At 45.4% G+C, this 12,584-nt stretch overlaps 1 protein-coding gene and 1 long non-coding RNA gene across 9 annotated transcripts in view; one reads left to right on the top strand and one right to left on the bottom strand.

The window, feature by feature from the left end:
* The window catches only part of PLEKHA7 (pleckstrin homology domain containing A7), a 140,592-nt gene extending 129,002 nt beyond the window's left edge, over positions 1 to 11,590 (bottom strand). For 5 of the 8 annotated variants that reach the window (XM_040701359.2, XM_015286637.4, XM_040701358.2 and 2 more), the window contains exons 1-3: positions 11,489 to 11,590; positions 11,305 to 11,381; positions 11,162 to 11,219 (exon numbers count right to left, since the gene is read on the bottom strand). In XM_040701359.2, coding sequence (XP_040557293.1) covers positions 11,162 to 11,219; positions 11,305 to 11,381; positions 11,489 to 11,571 — 218 coding nt within the window. In that variant the 5' untranslated portion in view covers positions 11,572 to 11,590. Of the gene's footprint in view, positions 1 to 6,913; positions 11,220 to 11,304; positions 11,382 to 11,488 lie in introns of those variants that run through there. The other 3 variants (XM_046942008.1, XM_046942005.1, XM_046942004.1) reach the window with 3 other exon arrangements.
* LOC121110974 overlaps positions 11,415 to 12,584 on the top strand; it is a 32,579-nt gene continuing 31,409 nt past the window's right edge. Inside the window, exon 1 of the long non-coding RNA XR_006939335.1 lies at positions 11,415 to 11,540. This is a non-coding gene — a long non-coding RNA (uncharacterized LOC121110974). The remainder of the gene's footprint in view (positions 11,541 to 12,584) is intronic.

The following is a 12,584-nucleotide window of genomic DNA, read 5'->3' on the forward strand; positions in this document are numbered from 1 at the left end:
ATCTAAGCCTCTTCAGCAGGCAACCTAAGGAGACAGCTATGCTTACAAGAAATCTTCATTTTTATTTTTACTTTTTAACTGTAAGTACATACTAAGCAGTAGCCCGCTTTAGTGGGTTGGTCTGCCTTTTTTCCAGCACTTGAGCACTTGCTTTCCACAACAGACCATCCCTAAAACTGTTTTTCTCCTACAGGTTTTTCTTTATTTTCCAAAGAAGCATTACCAAAAGACAAACCTGTTTTTCGTGCCCTATAGAAACTGGTTTTAACACCTTTGGGAAAGGCTGGGGGAAGGGACTATCAACCTAAGACCTAGAAAGCTTTTACGGACATTCCTCTCCTGTGGTATTTCAGATTAGGCACAAATGCCTTCCTCTAATTGTTGGAGCTGTTGAGGAAAAAGCATCCATCCTCACGATTAAATAGCTTGTATAAAAAGCTTCACCATAAGAGTTACCCGAGTCTGAGTATCGAGTCAGTGATAAGAGTCTTTACTCCAGTCAGCATTAAAGGTCCAGACATCAGAAAATCAAAAGGAAAATGAACAGGACATCTACAGCTAAAAAGCTTACTGCAAAAATCTGTCTGACCTTCCAACAGCTGAAACGGCAAAAATATCAAGAAAGACTCTGAACTGCTCCTATGTTTTCAAAGCTTTTGAATAAGATAGAACCTTTCTTCTTAGCATCCAGACAAATATCCAAAGCAGAGATATTTCCCTTACAGCCATTTGTCTCAGTAAGCAGCATGTTTGATAATGCTGCTCTGTGAAGATGGCAAGTGCTCACTTCTGAGAGGATTTACCAAGTATGAGATAGGAAAAAAAAAGCTCCCACTATACAAACCCTTACACTTTGTCCTGCTTGAGCCTCTGGAAGAATTTTTAGTGCTTTTCTGTTCTTTTTTGAGGAGGGGGTGGTACCTACATCATTACAGATGCATTTTAACATAGACTCATTCAAAAGCATTTAAACACCAACTGATTGGGTAGTGGGTATCATTTCCCTATTTCAGTCTTAGAGGATTTCCATCTCCCTTAAAGAACGGTAGCCACTATAAATGCATTTGCTGTCCTACATACAATGACATGGGAAAGAAAAAACAAACCACTTTAAAATTTTCTTACATAGAGTATTTAAAATCCTGGGACTTATGATTAGTTCTTGGTGGTTTTTTCCCCCCTTAATAGCAAATGAAATGTAAAGGCATGCTTTTAGGCATTTATGTGCAATGCTGCACAAATTTTTCCTATACAAATCTATCCTACAGTATCAGAAACCACATTTTAACAAGTTAACTTGCCTGTAACACATAGGGATTAAGTGATTTTTGTACCTCTGAACTACTTTCCAAAGTTTGTTCAGTGTTTCCAGGCAGGCACAGTGAAAAGATTTCCTCTTCTTATTCAGCTATGTCAGAAGCTCAGAAAAACTACAGGCAAACACTTAAGTTCCTTTTTCTTTTGACAGTTTATGACCAGGTAGGAACAGAAGAACAAATTAACAGAGCTCTAGCTTAAAATCAGCCCAAAACTGGAACGTAACGCATCAAGATTTACTATTTACAATGATCTGAAGCACTTCAAAAAAATCCATCAAAACATTTAAAAATCTATTTCTATTACCTACTAATAAGACACATTTTATTTTAGCTCAGTTCAGAAATGAAATTCAAGTGGGATCCACACAGTTGCTCCCACAGCTTAAATCAATTACAGACCTCTACTCCAGGGAACCAAACATCCGTATCTGGAGACACAGATACAGCACAGAATGCCCACTGAAGGATTTCTTATGCCATGTTCAGAAGAATTCAAAACACCACACAAACGAGTCCATGTAAGTAAAACTATTTCAATTGTCAAGCTGGGTAAATTCACAGACAGAAGTAGTTTTGCTCATGAAGACAGCAGTTCTGACTAACGCTAAATTCTACCATCTCCAATTGACGCAAAAAGTAATTTATTTGACTATTAGACAGAAACTGTTTGTGTCTACCCCACGAGTAGATAAAAGCTTCCAGGAAGGCCGGTTGTTCTTACACACATCCATCCCTACAAGGCAGAACTGGGTCCTTCCTAGCCATTTATTTTGTACCTGATGAACACAGCTGAACCTAAGGAAAGCCAGGACCCTTTGGAGCCGCAAGCACACTACTTTCAAATCGGCTGTAATCACAGGGACTCTACTAACACTGCTGTTCCACTCTAATTCTTCACACGGGCACTTTTTGGAGACAGTAACACACAGAAGCTGCCATACCTTCATAGTTGGAGCCACCTCCTCAGAAGACAAGCCTTCTACTGCAATTTAGTGTTTTCACTGCAAATTTTAGCAGCCAAAAGAAATGGAATATCGAGTTAATTGGCAAGGAGGCAGCTGAGCTGAGCGAATAAAACACAAAAACAAGTGATACAATAGAAGTACAATTTCTAATCATTGCAGCAATCAGATTTCTATGTGACTGCAGAGCCAGAATACTTTTAAGAGAATACTAAATAATTTTGTTCAATTAATCCAACACAGAACCACGCTCCATTTGCCTCTTCACTTACATCTTTTTACAGAATGCTGAAATTCACCAAGAGCAGCATTCTCAGCATGTTTCTCTAAATCAGTTTCACCCCAAACCATTAGGCAGACCTGACAGCAGGTGGAAACGTGTTCGTTATCAGTTACAGAACTCCTAAAGGTGAGATGAAAGGAGGAGAGGTTAATTCACCATTTACATTCTACAGAAACCACCAGGTCTGTGTGGAACTTCATTCTTAAACCAACTGCATTACCTATGTTTGGACCATCAGTTTACTCAGCTCATTGGCAGACCTCCTGATTGTGCTTCTTATCATGAAAATGTTTAAAAATCAATAATAATTTGATAGTTTAATAATAGTAAAACGTCTGAAATTTTATTTCTACAGGAAACAAACAAACATTCACTTGCAGGCCATTATTTGTAACAATAACTTTTTTTCCCATTCCCACATAAAAAGTGTAATGTACCTCATCATGGTTGCAGAAACCACTCTGGAAATAGCTGCCTGACAGCCTAAACAAATTTAAGCCTTCTCATCTTCCTACACAAATGGAACTCTCTTCTGTACATCAATAATTCAAAAATTCTTGTAGCAGTATTCCAGACATGACTGAAAAACACAATCTGTGGCTGTTTCTTCTTAAAAGATTTCAGGCATTGCTTTTACTAACCTCTACATCCGCAGCTCAGCTGTCTTCCAACCGCAGCAACGCAGGAAGAGCATGCTGGTCATCACACATTCCCTGCATCTCCTGACAAAGCCACTAATGCTTTTGCAGCACTTCACATTTATCAGGAAGGGAAACTACCACCACAATACAAAATTTCTTATGATTTGTAAACCTCTTGGCAAGGACTCCCCTGCATCAATATGACAGTTCCGCATAACAAATAGCGGGTATTATCGGTGACATTCAACTGCAATAAAATCCATCAGCAAAATCTGAATTTTATGCCAAGTAATCACATACTGAAGAAAATGCCACCTGTGGAAATATACAGGAAATCAAAAAAGTGAGTGCTGTTTCACTTTGCTGTCAAATGGCACTGTCACACCCTCAGTAATTCAGTCTTCTTTCCCCCACTCTGTGGTTTCAATACTTTCTTAGACAACTCAGTACTCTCCAGGGTACAGAAATGCAACTCTGAAGAAAGGCTTTGTTGGAGCTGTAGACACCCAGCTTCCCAAGCAAGACAGCTTTAAGAGAAAACAATAAACAGCTACTGACACTGAGGAACATCTGTTATACTGATACTTACACCTGATGAAAATAAGATTTATCGCTTCGCATTTCAACCGGATGGGCTAAACACAATGAAAAATGAATACACCAAAGCCTGACTTGTTGTCCGTAATCTGTTTTTTAAAATAGTTTTATATAGTGACTTCACATGCCAGAAGTTAAAAAGCCGTTGTGGGTTTTCTGTTTGTGGGCTTATTTTTTGTAAATGAGCTTCAGCTGTGACTCACTGCATGAGTAACTCCACGAGCAAAAGGAAGGGGCTGAGACTATTCACAACTGAATACTGAGCCAACGCACACAGGCGCTGAAGGAATAAATCTTATCACTCTCTGAAAATATTTCAGGTATTCAAGTATATCTGCGCTACAAAAGAAAAGCACAGAAGTAGCACTTGAAGAACAGCATCTTCCAAAGACATGCCAGGAAGGAAATAAAGACACTGCTCCGAGTCACTTGACAAAACCATTGTCTTAAATGGAAAACAAGCAGAAAAATTCTCACTTTAAGAAATAACCTCTTTTTACAACATAAAATAACTACTTAAGAGTAAATGAAGGGGCAGTTTAAAATAAATAAATAAAAACAGTTACATTTATAAGAGCTGATATCCGGAGACAGCAACAATGAACAATGGCTGGCTGATGATAGCTGTCATCTAAGAAAAGGGGGTTTCATTACTTTGCAACTAACTGCAATTAATTTCAATTCGGTCCAGGCAATTCAACGTGGTTTTGAACCAACACATCCTCTGTGGAACAACTGCTTACATCCACATGTGGGCTATCTAAGCTCCCCGTGCAAACAGCTGGTGTTATGATGCCTGATCTCCAGAAAAACACACTGTAAAGATTAATGCTGCTTTACCAATCAGTGAATCACACCCATTAGTACAGTTCTGTCTGCTGATACACTTTAACATTTCGAGCAGATCTACTTTGTTAAGTCCAATTTCTTCCTCTTTGATCCAAAGTAGGCACTGAACTCAGAGATTCATCTGCAGAGCACACATTTCAAACACCTGAAAATTAGTTTTTAAAGATACCTATTAAAAAAACAAAGAAACAAACAACCCACCTACCATTGGTCTTTTGACCTCTGATCTACAGTGGCTGATAAGCAAACAGTGCCCCCAGTTCTTCTCCATTCTATTGACACCAACGTCTTAAGTCAATCAAAAGGGGCCATTCTTCCACCCAGAAAAAGGGGCAGAGAAATAACTTCCATGAAAGTTCTTGCACTGCCATTTTGCTAATTTGAAGACAACTGTGGATCTATGACATTTTGAAACAAATACACAGCTTGCAAAAAGCCAGTTGCTCTACGCTTTTTCAGATGAAATAAAGTAGAAAACTAAGAGTAGCTTTGCTGCTTTGTTGTATTTCACCACACAGAGCTCCTGGAAAATCACCTGCCCCTTGCAAAACTGACATCTGTTTACTGAAAGCTCAATGCTCCGTTCTTAGTTTGGCCTCCAGAAAGAGAATAAAAATCATAATAAAGCTTGACATAGCATCGTAAATTAAAGTTAGTATTGCTCCAGTACTTCTTTCAGTGTACCCCAAACTCATTCACAACTTTTTGGTTGAGTTTTTTTTTTTTAACTAAAGATAGAACCTTTAGAATACAGATAAGCAACAAGGAACACAAGGGCTTCAACCTCCAGGAAGAAAAGCACGTTCCTACTACTGACAGCACACTTTTCTACCTGTCTAGACAAGTCAGCGATGTTCTTGCCAAGCATACATGGCAGACAATCAACAAAGGAAAAAGAAAAGGTTGGGAGCTTAACCAGATTCTTCCTGGATTTTAACTTCTTTAATTAGCAATCTGCATTCAAATTAGACGTTCTGTTTCTAAGGACAGCAGTACCTCAGAGCAGACTTTTTAGAATAGTCTAATAATGCTGCAGGAAAAGACAATTAAGCTACAAGCAGGATGAGGTTTTAGATGCATCCTTTATTGTTAACCAAGCCAAGGGCATAAAAATAAATAAATTTTAAGAAGCACATCTAGGAGGTAAAGTCAAATTAAATCTGATTCAGCAGCAAATTTGAACGGACAGCCATACTGGATAGCATCAGGTGTGGTATTAGTAAATGTGACACTGCATTATTGCTCTTTGAAAGGCTGCAGCATTACAACACTAATGCAACATACTCGATCTGTACCAATGAAGTGTAAATATTTGAGATGACGGCCAACTCTGATCAGTAGAGAAATCAAAACTCATTTTAGAATAATCCATCTGTAGCAAACAGAAGGATTGGGAAACGCAGGGCACGGAATCAGGAAGAAAAGCCTGCACCCAAGTACTTCACAGCACACACTTCTCCCTTTGCTGAAGCACTTGTTTGGTACAAGGCTGTTTAGTATTGCCAGGCTCATCTGGAAAATGTACTTCTTCATTTTCTCCATCATAACATACAAAAACATCTTACATGAGATATTTGTCTGCAAATAAGTAATTCTTTAAACTAGGCGCTGAACTCTAGCAACTGGACCTACTGGCAGATTGAAGAAGCAACCTTCTTCAGCAAAATACATACTGTTAATACCAAGATTTTGCTGGACAATTTTTTTTTTTTTGAGCAATAAACAAAACCAAATGAAGTGTTGAATAAATTATCTGTTTGCTCACCTGATGTGGTAGACACTCTATACTCTTCTAAAAGCGATCTAAAACATACCATGAGATTCAAAAAGCTATTTTTTTTTAAGACTAGGGCTATGTCTGTATATTACAGTTGTGTATATTCCTCATCTTTACATTTTAGCAGGACGTTCAGAACCACTGAACCCACCTCCCTACTGCAATATACCTCACACACACACGTGGTCACACGCACACAGTCTCACCCTGCTCTGGGAATGAGGATGAATGGCTGAAGTTTTTCCGACCGACTCATGTTAAAGATACAAGAAAGTGTACTGAAAGAAAGGTGCAAAGTGGATCCCAGCAGCTCTGGAACCAAGTTTTACCCTTGTTTCTGAGCTATGAGCATAAGACAGCCGTATAACCCCAAACAGAACAAAAGAATGTTCCTTTATTTCCCAGAGGAACTTGGATTATCAAAAGCGCTCAACACTCAAACAGCATCTGAAGTTAATAGGAACCATGCTTTAAATATATCTTACCCTCACTTTCCTCCTCAGGTAGCCAAAGTTCAGCTTTCCCAACAACTAAATGCGTATTTTGGAAGAAAGGCAAGCAGGGGCTGACAAACCAAGCTAAGTACCTTTTGGTGCAGCCACGCTTTAAAAACAAACAAAAACTGGCACCTCCTCCTATACACTCTTACCCCCCCGCCAGGGAACGCACACAATGCTCCTCTTCATATACACCATGGAACCAAACCGCACGTGGTAACCTCCCTGTGCAAAGTTCCCAGCCTGCTCTTCTGGAGGGTACCCTGCAATCCAGGCAGCACCAACCTCGCTCTCTCCTTCCCTGAGAGCTACCAAGTACTTCTTCGGCTGTCTGCATTTTTTAGCAACCCCTGCCTGAGTACAAATCTATCAGCGTTTACTTGACTTTTTAATGAGTGATTTCTCATTTTAACCATCAACAAGGAGGAGATGCATGTGTTGCCCTAACTTGAATGAAATACAACTCCCGTACCTACCCAGCACGCCCAATATCCCCGCTGCAATTTTGCTCAACGCCCAAAATTGATTAAACAAGCCACGTGCTCAAGCCTGGAGCTGGAGACCAAAGGGCAACAGAGAGACCGAGAAACAGCTGCGGACAATACGGCTTACTTTATATAGCTCTTCCTCTCCGCACTGCCCAAATAGGCCACTTTTTGGCTAATAAACTGGCGAGGACAAGAAGGCAGGCAGGCTCAGCCCCGGGCCGGCAGCTCCTCCCCCGCTCTCACCTCGCAGCCGTGAGCCAGCAGAGGCCGCTACAGACCGCCCGGCACTGCTGCCGAATGCACGGCTTTTCTCCCCTCCCATCCCAACACAAAATCCAATTCCGGCATTTTTCTTCCACTCCTTAATTTCACACCTGCTTTCCCTCCCACACGAATTACTTCGATGAAGCCCAGTCCCCGCAGTGGCAATTCTTTGTTCCAGCAGCAAATCGCAACCTGCAGGCAGCTGCACACAGACATCTATCCAAATGATGGCCTTGACCACTGCTGTGCACCCACATTTCTTCCCCCAGAAGTTTCTCCGTGACACTTCAGAGCACGCGATCCTTTCATTTAGTCAGAGACCACCCTCAGCTTCCCTAATGGCAGCGCAAATGGCTGGGTATCACCTACAGCAGGCAAATTCAAGCTCCTGCGTGGTTTTCAGCAACACAGTATCTACATGTATGTTTGGCAGAGCAGAATCCCAGTTACAAACACGGATTGCAGTTTGCTGCTCACCACTGTGGTGTCCTTCCCATTTTTGGTATTGCATAGGATGGCTTGGGTTGGAAGGGACCTCGGAATCACCCAGTTCCAACCCATCCACCACATACAGCATTGCCACCCACTAAATCAGGCATGGATTTATATCCAAGTAATACATACCATGCTATTTTCCTATATACAAGAGGGGAAAAAAAAGCACTTTTAAGAGTTTTAAGAGCTACCCAAACAAGTGTCCAAAGTGAACACTATCCAGCGAAGAACTGATTTCGGGAATCCATCAACAAAAGGTCAACTTCAGCTATTTCAGTGCTGACTGCCATTTGTTTGTTCCTGACTTTACAACCTGAATGCAGTATTACCTTTGTGATATGCAGTGTTAATGTGGCATTTTCTCCTTCCCCAGAAAGCCTGCTGGCCGAGCCTACCAGCTCCTATCAGCAGCCCAGATACATGAAGCAAACCACAGCAAGTGTTGCAAGTACTCATTCAATCCCGTATATGTTTAGCAACATTCTTCCTGCAGTGACTCCAACATAAAGCAGTTGCCCAACATACACAATGTATTTCACAAGCATTAGCAGAGAAAACAAAACAGGAGACAGGTGAAAGAGTAGTGCAAGCCATCACAGGCACCGACTGTGATACTGTTAAGCAAAGAAACATTTGAACCTACGACCAAACCTATATCAGTATTCCTCTTAAAATGGATGGAAGGCCGGCAGGCTAAGCCAACCAACCACTTTTTGCTAAGAAAAACTGTTGTTTTCCACACATTCTTGTCACTCAAAGAGGAAATAAGTCACAGAGGATGAGACAAGTCTCACAGCTCAGAGGCAAAGGTGACCACACTGCAATCGGAGTCGATATCTGTTCTGAGCCGAGCTGATGATGCCATGTCTTTCTGATTAAGAGTAACAAAGATGCTGAGGTTCTGTATATATGGAAAGACATTTAAACCATATAAAAAGTTACCCGGTTTTTCTCCTGGGGGGAAGCTAAGTTGCAAATAAGCTGCAAAAGTGAGATTTTATCTAAACTACCAAGAGGATATCCAAAAAGATCAGTTTCTACATCATTTATTTAGTGGTTTTAGGATAAAAGGCAGGACTACACTAGTAGCGTTTGCTGCTATCAAGAAAACCTGAAAAATAATCAGTACAGAGAAAATCACCCAGAAAGATCTGCATGTGCAGAAGTGGGAAGAACCAGAACACAGCTTCTTACGTGACTTCACTGTGCAAACTACAGTCCTAAAAGTTAAAGCAGCAAAGGAAAATAAAGACTGGGATGTATCAGTCACTCGGCAGCGCTCACACACGCTGTCAGTGGGGGTGTCTTTCCTAAAAAGGCAAACAAGCTCAAATGCAGAAAGCAGAGAAGTTCCTAAAGCCCAGAAAGTCCATAAAGCACTTTTGCAACAAAGATGACCGACTTCATGTCGCAAAAAAAAGTGCAGAGAAGTGCTTATCAACTTTTGTTTTACTATATGCTGCTTCAGGACCGCCCACAGTACTGATGAAAAGAATAAAGGCACAGGAGTAAGTAGACATCAAATTGATTGCTTTTAAAAATCAAAGACAGCTCACATCCAACACTCAGCCGAACATTTTGACTGCCACCATTCTAAAAATTAAGTTATGCAAGTGGAGTTGGCCGGCATGTTTAAATATTTGACACCACGTCCCATGCAAGATTAATTAAGTTACAGCTGATATAAGACCTAGAAGAGAGAGAAAGAAGCAAATCAAAGATGAAACTACAACAGGTCACGCTTAAAGTGGAAATTACGACAAGAGAGACGGGCAGCTCGCAGCATTCCTCCCAGCCCCATTCAGTACATCAGTGATGAAGGAGCAAGAATGGAGTGTGTGCTCATGAAATGTCTGTGGATGACACCCAACTGGAAACTATCACCAGTTAAAAGAGACAGCCAACGAACAGCTCACGGTTCCTGCGAGCAGGAGTGCTATTAGATGGAATAGGACGAGATGTGAAATCGTGCACTGAGGGACCGGCAGCCTTTCTGTTCTGTAAGCTGAGAACTCATCACGTGGGAGCAACACAGGAGCGACGAACAGAGCAGTGAGCTATGGAAATCCCTGCCTAAGGACGCGGGACTTTATGTGAGCAAAAGAGGGGCTCAGTGTGGTCATGGGAAAAATAGAGAAGCAGAGAAAATCCACGTGGCTCCGGGGCCTCCGAGAGGAGCAGCGCAGTTGGAGCTGCGTGAGGGGAAGCATCCCTGCTGCAGAGGATACTACGCCAGGTGAACCTGAAGTGGCACAGCCGAACATTTTCCTGTCCAGAACTGCTGGTGCCCTCTCACAAAAGTTCTCCTTGACTAAAGGATGGCCAAGTTTACGTGACCGCTGTGTGAAATACGCGCTCCCTTCAGCAATACACGCTTCGTTTTCTGAAGCAACTCCAGCTCAAGCTGAAGAACGCTATTAACACCAGTTAGGACAACGCATTGAGCACAAGTGTAGTTCAACGGGTCAGAAATGGAAAGTTCTGCAGCTGTCTGACAAACAAGGCACAAAAAGCCTTCCACACAAAGCAGCTGGGACCAAACCCACCGCCCAGCGCCGCCGGGGCTCTCTGCGTCAGCCATGCGGGCACGGGGGGGCCTCTTCATCACGAGCCACATAGGCGCAGAGCCGCGCGCGCCGCTCCCGCCGCACCGGGCGCTAAGTTGGCGCTCACACCGCGCGGAGCCCCTCGCAGAAGCAGCGCCCTCAGGCCGGGCCGCCAACGCCGCCCGCCCCGCGCCCACACACGCAGCGCCCACGCAGCCGGCGCGGGGCCGGTTAGCGCTCCACCTGCCGCGAGCCGCGCTTTTCAGTACCAGGAAGATAGGAAAGGAAAAAAAAAAAAACAACAACAACAAAAGCCAACCAACCAACCAAGCAGCCGCCCGGGGGAAACCTGTTGCCGGCCGCGCTGAAGGAGCCGCCGCAGCCCCGCGCCCAACTTTCCCCATCCCGCGCCCTCCCTCGCCCCCCCGCGCCGCAGCACTCACTCGATGAAGTAGCTGGCGCCCTCCTCCGAGAAGCCCTCCTCCCAGCCGCGGGGCAGGTCTGCGGGGACAGAGAGAGGAGGGGCGGTGAGCGCGCGGCCCGCGACCCCTCGGGGCGGGGGAGGGCGCGGGCCGCGAGCACCCACCGGAGCGGATCATGTGTCCCGAGTTGACGGGCTCCCCGGTGCGCGGGTGCAGCCAGGTGGTGCTGCGGGTCAGGTCGCTGCGGGGGAGAGGCGGAAACGCGCACCTGTTAGCGGCGGGAAGCGGCGGGCGCGCGGACGGGCGCGCGGCCACCCCCCCCAGCCCCTTCTCCCGCCGCCCCCTTACTCGATGAAGAAGACGCGGCCGTCCCTGCAGACGCCGTAGGACCAGTGCTCAGGTAGCGCGTCCCGCCCCACCGCCGCCGCCATGTTCGCCGTGCGCGCGGCCGGCCGGCCGGCCGGGGAGGGGGTGTGCGGGCGGGCGGCCGGCGCTCGGAGCCCAGTGCCCGGCTCTGCTCGGCAGCGCCACCGCGGCCGCCGCCGGAGGCGCGGCGTCCCGGGGCGTGCGGGGGGCGACGCCTCCCGCCCTGAGGAGGCGGGCGGCGGGCCCGGGAGCCGGAGGCGGCCGCGGTCCTTTGTCCGCCGGCGGCGGCCGCGGGCTCGCGAGCCCTGGCGGGAGAGGCGGCATCCCCGCGGGCGGCTGTGGCGGCGGCGCGTCCCGCCCCGCGCTGCCTGCCGGCGCTCGCCAGAAGGCGGCGGGACGGGAAGGGCAGGTGTGGGCTTCGCGCTGCGTCCCGAGGCGCCTCCCGCCCATGGAAAAGCACGAGGGGGGGAAAAGGCCGTAGGCGCTTAAAGCCGCGAGGAGGGTGCCAGCCCTCCAGCACAGCGGCAGCTACTGTCGGCCATGCAGCCGGCACACCGGGCACCGCGATGGGATGGGATGGGATGGGGCCCTCTGCCCCTTTGGCCGCTTCTGGAGAGGACGACACCGTTCTGGGCCAGACGGTTCACAATGCGCAGTACTATGAGATGCAGTGTGGGATATAAGACCAGAAAGTGGTTTGATTTCTGTTGCACGTGAGGAAGCGTGGGCTCGAGTTCTGCCTTGGAAGGGATTTTGTGAAAGTCTGTCAGAGTCCCGCAGCTGTAGAACTGCTTCTGACTTTGATAGAACGACAACCTCCATGTTACATCATCATGATGCTCTTCCTCAGCGTTTCCCTCTTCCAACAATTCAGAGTTTTGCTTTATCCCCCTCGATGAAAGCACCTTCCAACCCTTTGTCCTATGTCAGAATTTCATTCAGAACTTGTAAACCCAAAACTTCTGCGCTGCTTTTATTTCAAACGTTATCACTTCTGAGGCTCTCTGGGAACGCTGAGATTAGAAGTGAGTTATCATGTAACAAAGTACCCGCAGTAAGTTTGGTTCTCTTGCAACTA

The sequence above is a fragment of the Gallus gallus genome, chromosome 5, assembly GCF_016699485.2.
Source record: "Gallus gallus isolate bGalGal1 chromosome 5, bGalGal1.mat.broiler.GRCg7b, whole genome shotgun sequence".
NCBI lineage: Eukaryota > Metazoa > Chordata > Aves > Galliformes > Phasianidae > Gallus > Gallus gallus.